This window comes from Phacochoerus africanus, chromosome 14, assembly GCF_016906955.1.
Source record: "Phacochoerus africanus isolate WHEZ1 chromosome 14, ROS_Pafr_v1, whole genome shotgun sequence".
Classification (NCBI taxonomy): domain Eukaryota; kingdom Metazoa; phylum Chordata; class Mammalia; order Artiodactyla; family Suidae; genus Phacochoerus; species Phacochoerus africanus.
In genome coordinates, this window is record NC_062557.1 from 3,152,903 (window position 1) to 3,168,286 (window position 15,384).

The 15,384-nt window shown below is 59.4% G+C and overlaps 1 protein-coding gene and 1 long non-coding RNA gene across 3 annotated transcripts in view; one reads left to right on the plus strand and one right to left on the minus strand.

Moving 5' to 3' along the window:
- LOC125113709 (uncharacterized) overlaps nucleotides 1-4,073 on the minus strand; it is an 8,625-nt gene extending 4,552 nt beyond the window's left edge. The window contains exons 1-3 of one of the 2 annotated variants that reach the window (XR_007131565.1): nucleotides 3,758-4,073; nucleotides 2,400-2,514; nucleotides 480-637 (exon numbers count right to left, since the gene is read on the minus strand). This is a non-coding gene — a long non-coding RNA (uncharacterized LOC125113709). Of the gene's footprint in view, nucleotides 1-479; nucleotides 638-2,399 lie in introns of both variants that reach the window. The other variant, XR_007131564.1, reaches the window with a different exon arrangement.
- LGALS3BP (galectin 3 binding protein) lies at nucleotides 3,996-14,290 on the plus strand. The gene is made up of 6 exons (XM_047756539.1): nucleotides 3,996-4,284; nucleotides 5,649-5,724; nucleotides 6,695-6,886; nucleotides 7,511-7,642; nucleotides 10,130-10,379; nucleotides 12,915-14,290. The coding sequence occupies exons 2-6, from the start codon at nucleotides 5,673-5,675 to the stop codon at nucleotides 13,945-13,947; spliced, it is 1,659 nt and encodes a 552-aa protein (XP_047612495.1). The 5' UTR covers nucleotides 3,996-4,284; nucleotides 5,649-5,672; the 3' UTR covers nucleotides 13,948-14,290.
- The last annotated feature ends 1,094 nt before the right edge of the window (nucleotides 14,291-15,384 follow it).

Consider the following 15,384-nt stretch of genomic DNA (forward strand, 5'->3'; position numbering starts at 1 on the left):
CACATGCAGCAGGTACAGCCCTAAAAAGACAAAAAGAAGATGAAAATTCAAGCTTTTCACTCAAAAAAAAAAATTGCAAGTCATATATCTGCTTGTAGCCAGCAAATGTAAAGGACTTATACAACTTAGTAATAAGACAAACAACCCAGTTAAAAATGTGCGTATGATTTAGGGAGACATTTCACCAAAGAGGACGAATGACAAATAAGCATATGTGAAAAGATGCCCCACATCACGAGTCATTAGAGCCACGGCGAGACTCCGCTACACGCCCAACAGAGTGGATAAAACCAGAAAGACTGACCCTACCAAATACTGAGGATTTAGAGCCACTAGGACGGTCTTACAGAAATTGATGGTGGGAACGCGAAATGGTTTAGCCACTTTGGAAAACAGTTTGACAGTTTCTTAAAAAGTTACACATACATCTACCATATGAGCTAGTGTCCTGTCCCTACACAGAAGAAGTAAAAACTTACGTTCACACAGAGGCTTGTCTCCAAATGTTCCCAGCAGCTTTGGGTGTAATACGGTCGTCCTCCCCACCCACCGCCTTTATCCGCAGGGGACACTTTCCAGGATCCCAGTGGATGCCTCCAGCTGGGGATGTATCCGTCCCCACATACACTGCTTTTTCCTGTATGGACATACCTATGGTCAAGTTGAATTTATGAACGAGACACAGTAAGAGACTACCTGAATTTGCCAGCATCGCTACTCCTGTGCTTTGGGGCCATTGTTAAGTACAGTGAGAGCCAATTGAGCACAAGCGCTGGGATCCCAAGACAGGCAATCTGATAACCAAGACGGCTGCCAGCTGGCCCATGGGCACAATGTGCTGGGCTGGACGTCACAGGATTTCACCACGCTACTCAGAATAGCACATGGTTTAAAACTTACACATTGTTAATTTCTGGAATGGTCCATCTGAGATTTTTGGACCACACTTTTTTTTTTTTTTGTCTTTTTGCCATTTCTTGGGCCACTCCCGCGGCATACGGAGGTTCCCAGGCTAGGAGTTGAATCAGAGCTGTAGCTGCCAGCCTACGCCACAGGCACAGCAACGCAGGATCTGAGCTGCATCTGCGACCCACACCACAGCTCACGGCAATGCTGGATCGTCAACCCACTGAGCAAGGGCAGGGATCGAACCCGTAACCTCATGGTTCCTAGTCGGATTCATTAACCACTGCGCCACGACAGGAACTCCATGGACCACACTTTACGGCGGGTAACTGAGGCTGCAGAGAGTGAAGTGTGGATAAGGAGCGACTGTCGTCCAAAACCAGGGGGGACCCCGGTGTCCAGCGGTGAGTAAATCTAGACTCAGATGGAGGTCTGTCCACACAGTGGGCTACTACGCAGCGGGAAAAGGACCAGTTACTGAGAGTCTCAGAGACATGAGCGAACCTCAAAAAGCATGTGCTCGGTTAAAGGTTACATATCGTGTTTCCATTTATATGAAATTCCAGAGCTCCCAGAGCTGCGGTGACAGCAGGTTGCCAGGGTTGGGGGCTGGCAGAGGGGATTGCCTGCAAAGGGTGCGAGAGAACATTTGGGGATGACGAGAATGTTCTCTATGGTATGGTTGTCATGGTTGCCGTCTTAGGCATTTTTCAAAACCCATCAACTGGTGCATTTTATTGTGTATACATTATTCTATCTCAAGATAGTTTTTTTGTTGTTGTTGTTGTTGTTGTTGCTATTTCTTGGGCCGCTCCCGCAGCATATGGAGGTTCCCAGGCTAGGGGTCGAATCGGAGCTGTAGCCACCGGCCTACGCCAGAGCCACAGCAACGCGGGATCCGAGCCGTGTCTGCAACCTACACCACAGCTCACGGCAACGCCGGATTGTTAACCCACTGAACAAGGGCAGGGACCGAACCCACAACCTCATGGTTCCTAGTCGGATTCGTTAACCACTGCGCCACGACGGGAACTCCTCAAGATAGTTTTTTAAAAAAAGAAAGAAAAGGAGCTCCCTTGGTGGCACAGTAGGTTAAGCATCCAGCCTTGTCCCTCTGTGACACAGGTTTGACCCCTGGCCCCAGAACTTCCGCATGCTGCCAACAGAAAATTAAAGAAATGAAAAGGGGGGAGTTCCCATTGTGGCTCAGCAGTAACAAACCTGACTAGCATCAGTGAGGATGCGAGTTCGATCCCTGGCCTCGCTCAGTGGGTTAAGGATCCGATGTTGCCACGAGCTGTGATGTATGTAGGTCGCAGACGTGGCTTGGATCCTGAGTGGCTGTGGCCGTGGCTGTGGCCGGCAGCTGTAGCTCCGATTCAGTCCCTAGCCTGGGAACCTCTGTAGGCCAAGGATGCGGGTCTAAAAAGCAAAAAAAAAAAAAAGGGAAAGAAATAAGAAAGAAAAGTGGGGATTGGAATCCCAGCTCTCACCTCCCCAGCTGTTAGCTGGGCGTGTCCCCCCGCCTCTGCTTTCTGATCCTTAAAGAGGGGACTGTTGAGTGTGTCCCTTCCTGTCAGAGGCGCAGCAGGTGGCCCCCCATGTTTGCTGAGGGAAATGGAGAGAAGGCATGAAAGAATATCCTGCAGACCCCACGAGGGCTCTGGTCTCTGTCAGCCCCCAGGGAGCTTCCTGCGCATCTGGGCTGTGACTTCCTGCTAACAGCAGTGGCGTCCACTCTGTCGCCACCGGCCGACTCTGGTTCGAGGCCTTCACGGTCGGTGTCCTTGTCGGAGTCTCTCCTCGCCTCTCTGGAGGCGTGGTCTCAACGCCTGTTTCGGGTCCCTGTATGGGCCTAAGGCTGGGAGGCCCCAGAGCCGGGCACAGCCCCTGTGCTTTTGTTCCAGGTCGGGACCTCCATACCCAGCAACTTGCGTTTTTCGGCATTGCCACCAGCACCTCCCACCTTGATGGCCCCTTTCTGGGGCAAGAACCAGTGGAGGCTAGGAGAAGTGACAATGCTGGCATGTCTGTCCCCAGCACCAAGGCTCCTGAAGCTGGGCGGGATGTCAGGACTCCCCAGGCTCTCCTGCCGCTTCTGTTTCTGCTGCTCCCCACCCCCTCCCCCCTCCATGGATCTTCAGCTTCTCTGGCGGGGATGAGGTGGGCTCCTCTCCTCTTGGGCACTCATTGAATGGTTGGCCTGGTGGCTGGGCAAACTGCCTCCGCAGTGGTTCTCAATCCTGGCTGCACGTTGGAGCCACCTGCGGGCTTTAACGGCAGTGCCCTCCCACCCCAAGGACTGAGACATCACAAGTCTGGGCGTCAGGAGTTTGTGAAACGCCTGGGTGATCCCTACATGCAGGCCAGGTCCACGGGCATTGGGACATCCAAGGGGGTCACCCTCGTCCCAAGCCTTGGGGTGCAAGTGACAGCAAGAGGGTGTTGATGGCCTCACTTAGCCTTGCAGCCTGGGCTTGGCCTCAATTTCAGGCCAGCTGGTCGCAGGGGCTCATGCCATGGCATCAGGACCTCGGGTCCTCCATCTGTCAGCCCTGCCCTCGCCCATCCTCAGCTGGGATGTCCTCAGCACGGTCTAGGCCACCACAGGCATCAGGAGCTCCAGGCCACCTGCTCCCAACAGGGTCCTGCTCCAGGAGTCTGAAGCTGACCCCCGGCCGGCTGGGATCGCGACGCCTCCCTGACACCATCCTCTCCGACCCACAGGGCCCAGGTCCGGCCCAGGAGAGCTGCCCAAGCTGGGGTGAGACGAGGGTGCATGCCCAGAGAGCCACGGCACTGGCTCTCTGGAAAGGAAAGGGCGTCGGAGCGAGGCGACAGGACAACTCACCTCCCTCCAGAGGTTCCGCCCGCCCCACCGGAGTGAGCCAGTTGGGTCAGGTGTGTCAAGTGCTCAGAGCAGGGGGGACAGTACTCAAGCAGCCCCGAGGCAGTGTCCCCGCTGCTGGCTTTGCCTGAGACCCAGGAAGTGGCTCAGAGCGGGAGCGGTGGCCCCGCCCCTGGCGCCCCTCCAGCCCGGGAGGAAGACAGTTGAAATACAAATGTGGCTGGCAGCCACCCTGCTCCGGCTGCAGAATCAGCCCGGCTGCAGACTTCGGCCCTGGGAGGCAGCCACCCCCACCTTCTCCCCCTCCCGACCCCTCGCTCAGGGCTGAGGGGGTGGCCAGGGAGCCTTGGCAGCAGCCAACCCCAGAAGAGAGCAGTGTCAGGTGGTTCTCTAGAAATTGAAACTAAACTGAGCTCCCTGAAGCCTCTCCTAGGACCAGCCCAACCAAGCCCAGTCCTGGGAGGGTTTTCCAGGTTGACGGTCGGTCTGCAGAGGGATCCTGCGAAGCCATCAGTAGTTGCCCCGGGGAGGTAAGCTCGTGCCTCTTGCTCTCAGGTGGGTGTCCCTCTCCGTCCCTGTTCATGCCCAGCTGGGGATCTGGTGCTCCTCCTGAACCCAGGGACCATCACTGCTGCTCCCATGTCCAAAAGGATTTCTGTGTACAGTTTGGGCAGGCGGTTCGCTGCACAAGGACACCACCCAAAGATGCAGGCAGGCTCAGAATTCAGGCCGGGTGCTCGCTCAGATTTGCGCGCTCCAGCCCAGGCTAAACCTGTCCAAAGGAAGAGCACAAGGGCACCAGTGGGGGCCAGGGTCCCACTTCCCAAACAAGTTAGGCAAAAATGGGTGGCCATGGCCACCCGAAAGGCTGTGGTGACATTTGCATGCCGTATGCCAAGTGCCTGAATGGCTCCATTTCTCAGGGTCAGGCTAGTCCCCTGTGAGCAGTCTTGGCCCAGGGATGCTGTTCCCAGGCCCCTGTGCTGGGAGCCCCGGGGAGTCTGGTTCATGCAGGCCCAGGGCGCCACCTCAGGGTCACCAGGCCCTGGCTTGACGGGCACCCACAACAGCAAGCGGTCTCACCCCTGCTTGCTGGACCCTGGGGGTGGTGTGGGGGGTCCCAGGGTTCTTACTGAACCAGAGTGGTAGTGACACCCCGGCCCACCCCTGTGTGCAGCCACTGGGGGAGGAAGGCAGGTGAAGGACAGGATGGGGGACCCGGAAGAGCAAAGCAGCGAGAGTTACACGGAGGCAGGAAGTCCAAGCAGGGCTGCCTGTGTGGCCCTGGTGGTCTCCAACCTCTCTGAGCCTCTGCTCCTTGGGGACACTGCCTTCAGAGGTGGCTGTGCCAGGACCACACTGAGCGGGCCCAGCCTGTCCGCTCATCTTGCTCCCTCCCCTCAGCCTCCCCCTCGAACCTCAGCCCTGTCCCCTTTCCTCCAGACCCCCAGGCCAGCATCTCTCATGGCTGCCCGGCCCTCCACTCCCACCCCGTTTCTGTGGCCTTCTCCTCCTGCATCCCTCTGCCTGCCCCGCCCCCTCCCTTCCACAGCTCACGGGGCCCTGAAGCCCCAGAATGGTCTTTGCTGCAGATCTCAGGGCACTCCTGTAAAGGCCCATGGCCTGAAGTTAGAACCCCACCCTGCACAGGGCTCCCCGGGACCCTCCCAATCTGGGCCCCGCACGCCTGGCCTCCACCCCCTTGCCCCCGACGACCACGGCCAGGGCCTGGCTTTCACTACCCGAGAGCCTCCCCCTTAGTCTGGGCGAGTCCTCAAGAGACCACCCCTCAGACAAAGTGAGGGGGCCCCCCAGCCTGCCCGCCACCCTCCACCAGGAGGGTCTGAGGCCGCCCGGCTCCGCCGTCTCACTCAGCCACCTCCTTCTGCTGCAGGACCAGGTGCTGCCAGGCAAGGCCATGGCCCCTCTATGGCTCCTGTGGATGTGGCTGCTGGTCACAGGGACCCAAGGTGAGCTGAGCCCCAGGAAACGTCACGGTCTGTGAAGCTGCTGCCCCAGCTCTGCAGGGTTGACCCCTCCTTGCAGAAAATCAGGCAGTGTCCTCCTGGTGCCTGGGTCCCAGGGGGCAGCCAGGTCTTCCCTCCTGCTTGCAGCCCTGGGTGTCCCAGGTCATGGCTGCAAGTTTGGAGGGTCTCCAAGGGAGTCCCCATTTCATCCAGGGGAGCCAGAGGGACCAGGCAAAGGGCCCACAGACCAGTCAGATGCTGCAGGGCCACAAGCTTGGTGCCCTTTGCACACAAACTTGCGGAGTCCTGGACGTCGGGCCGGGTGACCCCGTGGAGGCCTGTTGCACCCCTGTCTGAGAATTGCCCTTTGACACCCAGCTTCTGCCTGACCCCGTGGGCTTCGTCAAGGCCTCAGTGGGGGCTGGGCCTCAGTGGGCTGAGTCCCAGGAGAACCGTATGGGTAGGGCAGGGGCCCCGCTTTCCCTCCCCGCCTGGCATACTGTCTCTGTTTCCGGGGCGCCCTGGGCCTGCTGCCCTAGGCACCCTACACCCCTCCCAGCCGTCCTTGTCGCGGTGCCAAGCTGCACCCCCCAAACCCCAGACACCCTCAGGTAGGGTCGGTGGGGACCTCAGCCATTCTTCCCTTGGGGTCCTGCTACCCCTGCTCAGGGGGCACAAAGCCCCCCCACCTCTTCTCAATCTGTGGGATGAAGGGCTCAGCCGTCAGAGACCCGGAAGGGGGCATTTGCCTTTGGGGGGTGTCTATGCACATTTTGTATTCCTCTCTAGGGGGTGACCCCTTTGAGGATGGATGGATGGTTGGGGAGAACTTTACTGCCCCTGCAAAAAAAAAAAAAAAAAAAAAAGCACGTGACCCTGAGAAGTATGGGGCGGCCAGGCCAATACCCCAGCTGGAGGCCCAGCGCCCAGCCCGCGCCCTTGCTGACCTCTGCGCTCCCTCGGGGTCCTGCAGGCGTGAAAGACGGTGACATGCGGCTGGCTGGTGGGGAAGCTGACAACGAGGGCCGCGTGGAGATCTTCTACGGCGGCCAGTGGGGGACGGTGTGTGACAGCTTGTGGGACCTGACAGATGCCAGCGTCGTCTGCCGGGCTTTGGGCTTCAGGAACGTCACCAAGGCTCTGGGCGGAGCCGCCTTCGGGCCAGGTAGGCTGCGGGTCCCCGGGTCCTTCACAGCTGGGACACGCTGCCAAGCAGCCAGACCCAGGAAGGGATGGTACCTAAGGCACACAAAACGGCATTCCCGCCAGCTCAGCCCTGGCGAAGGTTTCAAATAGGTTGAAGCCCCACAGCAGTGGAGCTCGGGGGCAGCGGACTCATGCTGGACCAGGGCCGATCCCTCCAGCCCAGAGGCTCCACTCCGGGAAACTTACCTTCTCAAAACAGTTTCCCCCAGAAGAAAAGTCTGTGCGCAGCGGCTGTGACTCTGAAAGGAGATTCATCAAATATTCAGTAATGGGGTAGAGACGTAAATTACAGTATAGAAGTGTGATGTTTAGGAAGCAGAGCAGCCTTGTGAGAACAGGGCTCATCAGTGGCCCAGTGTCAGAGCCGCAGCTCTGAGCCCACATCCATGGTACCTGGTAAAAGACACACCCGCATGCGGACACACGGGGAGGTGGGATGCTGCTAACCAGGAGCCGCTTGCCTGGGACAGCAGGATTGTGCAGTCTACGAGGCTTCTGGGGGGCAGCCCTGTGCGCAGAGCCTCCCCCGGGGCCGAGAGTCCCACCACCCCTGCAGCCCCTGCCGTTCTTGCTGCGCCTCCAGGAAGCGGGCCCATCATGCTGGATGAGGTGGAGTGCGAGGGGACCGAGCTCTCGCTGGCCGACTGCAGGTCCCTGGGCTGGATGCAGAGTGACTGTGGACACAACGAGGACGCCAGCGTGATCTGCACCAAAGGTGAGTGGGGTGGGTCCCGGGCCGGTGGCCACGCTGGCTCCTCCATGCTCCACACAGGTCACACACGTGCCTGTGCCCAGGTTTGCGGTGGTGCCTGCTCTCCAGGTCCCGCCACCTCAGAGCAACGGATCCCACCTCCTCACCCCCACCTCACCGGAGCTGCAGAAACGCTCGGTTTACCCTGATTCTCAGGCAATGAGTCCCGTTCCAAATGCAGGCACAGCTCGCGAGACGGCGGGTTCGGTTCCAGACCGCCACAGCAGAGCGCATGGCAAAACGAGGTCACAGGAAGAGTTGGCTTCCCAGAGCCTGGAAGAGCTAAGTTAACGCTGTCCTGTAGTCGATGACGTGTGCGGTAGTATTGTGTCCAAAGGAACCACGTACGTCTAAAAATACTGAATCAGGAGTTCCCTTCGCAGCTCAGTGGTTAATGAATCCAACTAGGAGCCATGAGGTTGTGGGTTCGATCCCTGGCCTCACTCAGTGGGTTAAGGATCGGCGTTGCCATGAGCTGCAGTGTAGGTCACAGACGCGGCTCGGATCTGGTGTGGCTGTGGCTGTGGTGTAGGCCAGCGACTACGGCTGCGATTAGACCCCTAGCCCGGGAACCTCCATATGCCGCAGGCGCGGCCATAGAAAAGACAAAAAAATAAAAAATAAAAATAATGATAAAAATAGTGAATCAGTGTGTTGCACACCTGAGATTAAGATAATGTTGCAAACCAACTCTACTCCAATTAAGTAAGCAAGCACACGTAGTTGACCCAGAGCTAGAACTGGAGCAAAGATTCTCTGACCCTAGTCCAGAGACTAGGGTCACTCCTAGGTCACTCTAGGTCACTCCTGCAAAAGAGAAGGCAGTCGACTGGGGCTTCCGACTCCTGGCCCAGCAGCGCCCCCCTCCTGTGATGAGAGGAGGTGCAGGGAGGCTGCGACCTGGGCTGCACAAGGGCAGGGCCTTGTGTGTTCAGAGAGGATTGAAGCTGAAGAGTTTCAGATAAAATTAATATGCATATTTTTTCTCTCTGTTTTTTTGGTAAAAATTTAAAGAAGAGCCAATCCTAAATATAATAGATAAGTGGCATGAAATCAACAAACTAGAAATATTATCAATGAAGAAAAGTACATGCATGATGCGTATATACATACACGATGATTGTCCAATGTACAAGATGTACATAATTAAACAATTGTTGCTACAAAATGCTAATCATCATCCGAGCCTCCGGCGAGCTGTCATGCTCTCACGATTGCAACAGCAAAGACCACCCGTCACAGGCACCTCATGAATGTAACGAGGATGCAGAAGCTTGGAATACGGCGAGAACTACCAAAATGCGACAAAGAGGCACACACAGCACACATATGCCGTTGGCAAAGACGGCGGGTTCGACGCACAGTTGCCGCAACCTTCAGTTCCTCGGAAACATGGCCGCTGGGAAGCGGGGGACAGCCAGGGGCCCGTGCGCCCCGTGTCCACACTGTGCAGGCGCTTGAAATACCAGCCTTTTATTTCTGCTGGGTCTCATCCTGAAACATGTTACACCGCCCCCCACCCGGCGCCCGGGCTGAGCCAGCCTGGGGAATGCGCTTTAAACACTTCCTGGGCACAGCCCTCCCCTCACCCCTGACACCATCTGAGGCTCTGAATGGCCCCGGGCTTGCTCTGCAGTTTTGAATCCTTGAGTCCCAGCTTCATCTCGTCTCTCACGGCCACCCGTCCGTGTCCCTGAGTGTGCAGGTGCAGTCTGGGGCACATGCAGGAGGCACACCTGGGCTGTGGGGCCGGAGTGTGGGACAGGAAGCAGCTCTGGCCTGGCCGGGAGCCCCAGGGCAAGAGTGGAGGCCAGAGAGGAGTCTGGGGTGCGGAGAGGGCCTGGGAGAGGCTGCACCTACCTGGTCTAATTGTCGGAATAGATTCAAACCTATTTGTGGCAAAGAAAGATCATATGGGCTTCAGTTCCCTGTTGGGCTTGGGGAGGGGCCGGGGGAAGGGGCGCAGCACCCCCAAACCACGCTGAGGGCTTCAAGTAGCTTCTCCAAGCCTTGGTCTCCCGAGGAAGGCTGCTAAGGACCCCAAAGCTCTAAGTGGGGTTGCCATGAAACCAACCCCTTCAGACCAAACTAGGCAGGAGGTTTGGGTTTTTAGGTCACGTCTGGGTGATGCATCGATTGGGAAGGGGCTCAGGCTCTGGCAGTCAGCACCCCCAAATAACCCACCTGGATGTGCTGCCTGAATCTGGGGGAGCAGGAGCTAACTAGGGCTGTGAGGGGGGCTTGGGGCCACAGGGCGGGGAGCAGCGGCACCTGTCTTCCAGGGCTCTTCTTCCCTTGGCTCCTCCTGGGGCCTCTCCGAGGGGATGCGGCGGGACTGAGGCCCCAATTTCAGGGAAGAAGCCAACTCCAGGGAGCGAAGGTGTCTGCAGGTCGCAGAGGAAGCACGCGCCAGGCCCTCCCAACTCCCGCTTTCCCCTCTGCTCTCCTTAGAAACCAGAGGCGTCCACACCCTCGACCTGTCGGGCGAGCTCCCCGAGGCCCTAGAGCGGATCTTTGAGAGCCAAACGGGCTGCGACCTGTTCATCCGGGTGAAAGCCAAGGAGGCCGAGCTGGGCCTCTGCGCCCACAAGCTGATCCTGTCCGCCAACCCCGAGGCCCACGGCCTGTGGAAGGAGCCGAGCAGCAGGGTCACCATGGAGGTGGACGCCGAGTGCGTGCCTGTCGTCAGAGACTTCATCAGGTGAGCATCCCGGGCCGGGGCGCGGACCGGCGGCAGGCCCTCCAGGGCCAGAGGTGGCCGCAGGTGAGGCACCCACAGCCACTGTGCTGGCACGGGCAGGGACGCGCGCTCACTCGTGTCTCCCCCTCCTGCACACTGGCTCACACATGCGCACGTGTGCGCTCGCGCTTGTAGACACACAATGCCACACACCCTCGCCTTGGCGCACACGATCACACGTTCTTTCTGCAGGTACCGTGAGACGCCGGGCAGCCCTCACACACACCTTCCTCTCGGGTGTCATAAGCACCCCCAAAATAATTCTGAAAGTCATTCTCCCTCTTCTGTCCTTCCTGATCTGCTCCTGCGAAAGATAGAACCCCCCCCAACCCGCCGCTGCCAAATTCGCTGGAGCTGGAAGTGCGGGGTGAAAGCCCCCCACCCCCCGAGGGGCCGCACAGGCCCCGGGTCTAACCCTCGGGCCAGCCGCTCTCAGGGGCATCCCCCAGGTAAGGAGAGTGTGCCCCGAGGGGGTGGCCCTCTTCCCGCCAGACCACCCTGCTGGGGCCACTCCGTCACCACCCACAGGGCCTCCCGGGGGTGGCTGGCTTCTGAGAGCATCGATTTGAAAAAAGAACACCAGCTATGAAAAGCTGTTCTCTCTCGCTGTCGCGACCCAAAGCTCTATGTAGCCGACAGTGACATTTCAGAGAAAACAGCAAATGGCAGTAAAAACAGCTCAAAATGGTTTCTTTCCAACCAAATTTGAGAACTTGGAAGCTTTCCTGTGCCCTTCCAGCGGGACTGATTTCCTGCCCTACGTTTGAGGAAGAGAATGGGTACCTCCCCTTCCTGGGCCAGCTGGAGTCACCACCCTGGGTCAGAGTCCTCTGGTTCCTGGGTTGTCGGCCCTGTGCTCTGGTGCTCCCTTGTCTCTGGCTCTGTCTCCCTGTCTCTGGCTCTGGCTCCCTGGCTCTGGCTCTGGCTCCCTGGCTCTGGCTCTGGCTCTCTGTGTCTCTGGCTCTCTCCTTGTCTCTGCTGCTCCGCCTCTCTCTCCATCTCTCTGCCTTCATCTCTCTGTCTCCCTGTCTCTCTCTCTCTGTCTCCGTCTCTTTTTCTCTACCTCTCTCTTTCTCTTCCCTTCTGTCTCTCTCTCTCTCTCTCTCTGCCTCTGTCTCTCCCTCCCTCTCTCTTTCTCTTCCTTTCTGTCCCCGCCCAGCCCCCCAAAGGCCTCAGGAGACCCACCCCTTTGGGGCCGCCCCTCAGACTCCTCTTCGATCCACCCTGGCGCCCCCACGGAGCACCTGCTGTTATCCGGCTTCCTGCCAGTGTCTGGGGTTTCTGAGAGCCGCCTGCATCTCTGAGCCTGCGGTCTCTTTTCTGCCTTTCTGGACATTTTCTTCCCTGATGGCGAGGCAGGGCTGAGGGGCCAATTGCAGCCCCGTGTGCCCACCCCCTCAGGTGCCTGCCTGAGACTTGGGGTAGCCACTGGGGGTGGCCAGAGTGGGGAGAACTGGTGGGCTCGGACATCACCCATGGGGGCCCTGGGTGGCACTTGCGAATGAGAGCACCGTGCCCCATCCGCTGTCCCGTGCCACCAGGGGCAGGGGCTCCCAGGCTCCGGCCACGGTCAGGCAGACACCCAGCCATATGCAAGGGCCCAGAGGGTGCAGCTGCCCTTTTGTGCTTCCGAATTGACGGTCAGCAGCAGGAATCAGGATGTGCTGAGTGCATGAGGGCAGGGAGGGCGAGAGAGGGCGGGCCTGCCTCGCCGCTGCCCCTGGACACTGTGCGGTCCCGGCTCCACTCTGGGCACACCCGGCTCCATGTTCAGGTGATGAGGTGGCCGCAGGTCTGGGGCTTCCTGCAGGGCGCAGTGTTCCAGAGAGGCCAAGAGGAGAATTTGGCTTTTCCCAGCAGCCGGGCCCCACTCTCTGTGTCCCAGGAGACGGTGGGGGCTGTGGCCTGGCCTCCCCCCTCCCAGAGGCTCCCTCCACACCCGTCTTCCAGAAGCACAGTGCTTCCTGGTGGCACCGGGTTATGAGGCAGATGGCGCAGACAGGGTGCTGCCCTCAGGGCTCACGGCTGGTGGAAAAGGCAGACAGGAGGTGCCCAGAAGCAATGCCTGTGTCATGGGGACACGGACAGGTGCTGGGGGCAGAGGGGTGCCCGCAGGCACCCAGCAGGGGACTAAAAGGGTCACCGGGGCTGTGGCGATGGGAAGGGACCCTGATGCCCAGGACAGCTGGCAGGTCCTGGCGCCCAGGGTCGCGCCCATGAGAATGACGGTGATGATGGACGAGGTGGCCAGGCTGCCTCCGTCACGGACAAGGAGGAGTCCCCGAGGAGCCTGGGGCTGCCCGGCCGTCAGCGCACTGGCTCCAAGCAACCGTGAGCTTGGGAAGTGGGTCGACCCAGGAGATAACATCAGGGGCTCCCGAACGCCCCTTGAAAGAGCTAGCCCTGTGTGTCAGCGGTCAAGGGCAAACGCAGCAGCACTCTCGTCCGCCCTGCGGGCTGGGGTGTGGCCAAGGCATCAGCCCTGTCTCCCCGCAGGTACCTCTACTCCCGGAGGGTAGATGTCTCTCTGGCGTCGGTCCAGTGCTTCCACCAGCTCGCCTCTGCCTACGGGGCCCAGCAGCTGCAGAGCTACTGCGCGCACCTCTTTGCCGTCCTCATCCCGCAGGACCGCTCTTTCCGGGCGCCCCTGGACCTCTACGCGTACGCCCTGGCCTCCGGGGACCCCGTGCTGGAGGAGGTCTGCGTGCAGTTCCTGACCTGGAACTTCGAGGCCCTGACGCAGGCCGAGGCCTGGCCGAGCGTCCCCACAGCCCTGCTCCGCAGCTTGCTCGCCAGGAGCGAGCTGGTCGTGTCCAGCGAGCTGGCCCTGCTCACGGCCCTGGACGTCTGGAGCCGGGAGAGGGGCGCCTCCCACGGGGAAGTGGAAGGCTTGGTGGAGAAGGTGCGCTTCCCCATGATGCCGCCCCGGGACCTGTTCCAGCTGCAGTTTAACCTGTCCCTGTACCGGAGCCACGAGGCGCTCTTCCAGAGGAAGACTCTGCAGGCCCTGGAGTTCCACACGGTGCCTTTCCAGCTGCTGGCCCAGTACAGGGGCCTGAACCTCAGCGAGGACGCCTACCGGCCCCGGCTGTACACCTCGCCCCGCTGGAGCGCCAACCAGACGGCCTCCAGGTACAGCCCCTACGAGTCCTTCCAGACCCCCGAGCACCCCAGCTTCCTCTTCCAGGACAGCTCCGTCTCCTGGTCCTTCGTCTACCTCCCCACCGTCCAGAGCTGCTGGAACTCCGGGTTCTCGTGCTCCCCCGACGAGCCCCCGCTCCTGGGCCTCTCCAAGTCCAGCCCCTCGGATCCCACCATTGGCTACGAAAACAAGGCCCTGATGCTCTGCGAGGGGAGCTTCGTGGCGGACATCGCCACCTTCAAGGACAGGAAGGCCCTGATCCCCGGTGCCCTGGGCACCAACAGCTCCCGGAGTGCCGCCTTCTTCCCCTGCCTGGCGGGGTTCTTCAGCAGCTTCCAAGCCGTCATCCGCCCCTTCTACCTGACCAACTCTTCCGGTGTGGACTAGACCCAAGCCTGAGGCCGTCACCTCCCCTGATGCCCGAGCTGTGCCTTCCGCGTCCTTTGCCGCCTCCCTGCAGCCACCCCTGACGGCCACCAGAGGGCCCCCTGCTTCCACAGATCTCTCCCAGCATAAACCAATTACTGGAAGGTTTCAAGGAGCTGCGCCCCACGAGCCAAGAACTCCCACTTCCCACCGCCCTGCTGGTTTATCAGGGAGCAACGAGACATGAGGCGAGCTTTCGGGTTTCCCACATGGCCTTCCGCTCTCTCCACCCTCTGCTCTTCCCTGTCTGAGATCATTAAAATTGCACTGTGGGGAGTTCCCATTGTGGCGCAGCGGAAATGAACCTGACTAGTGTCCATGAGGGACGCAGGTTCGATCCCTGGCTTCGCTCGTTGGGTCGGGGCTCCAGAGTTGCCATGAGCTGTGGTGTAGGTCTCAGAAGAGGATCAGATCCTGTGCTGCTGTGGTGTAGGCCGGCACCTGCAGCTCCGATTCGACCCCTAGTCTGGAAACTTCCATATACCGTGGGTGCAGACCTAAAAATGCAAAAAAAAAAAAAATTGCCCCGTGATTCCCGAGTTCTCTTGTCCACACAGAAGGGGCTGTGGAATCCATCTGGAGGGTGGACGTTGGGTGCCCTGGGCACGGGGGCCGGTGAATGGGCAGGTGCTGTCCCTCCTGCTTGAAGCCGGGGTCTGGTGGGTGAGATGGGCCATCAGGCATAAAGGAACACATGGGGTAATGAAACGGGGGTAACGGGGATGGGAACCAGGGGGTGCGGGGAAGGGGCGCAGGCTGGAGCTGCTCCAGTGGATCTCAGGGCGGAAATGAAGAGTGGGGGCGGCAGACGTGGGCAGATGGGAGGCGGGCATGTTCCGCGTAGGAGGCGGCACGTGCTCAGACTCCTTCGGTCCTGGCACACGTGCCGAGGGGTGAGGGCCACAGAGTGGAAATTTGGGGAATTTCCATCGTCATGCAGCAGAAACGAATCCGACTAGTATCCACGAGGATGCAGGTTTGATCGCTGGCTTCACTCAGTGGGTCGGGGATCTGGCTTCACTGTGAGCTGTGGTGTAGGTCGCAGATGTGGCTGGGATCCCGTGTGGCTGTGGCTGTGGTGTAGGCCGACAGCTGGGGCTCCGATTCAACCCTTCTCCTGGAAACTTACATATGCCATGGGTGCGGCCCTAGAAAGGAAAAAAAATTAAAAGAAAAAAAAAAGAATGGAAATTTAGAAACAAGCTGAATGGCCACCAACAGGGTGCTTGACCACAAATAAAAATGCCCACAATGGGGGAGGTCGAGCAGAAGAAGGATGTGCTAGAAGGATACGGGGTCTAGGCCCAGGCTAGGGACCGGGCCTGGGGTCCCGTGGGGACATCCTGTTAGAATGCCACCACCCAGGTCCTGGGCGCTGGAGGCTGCCCCCACCGCCAG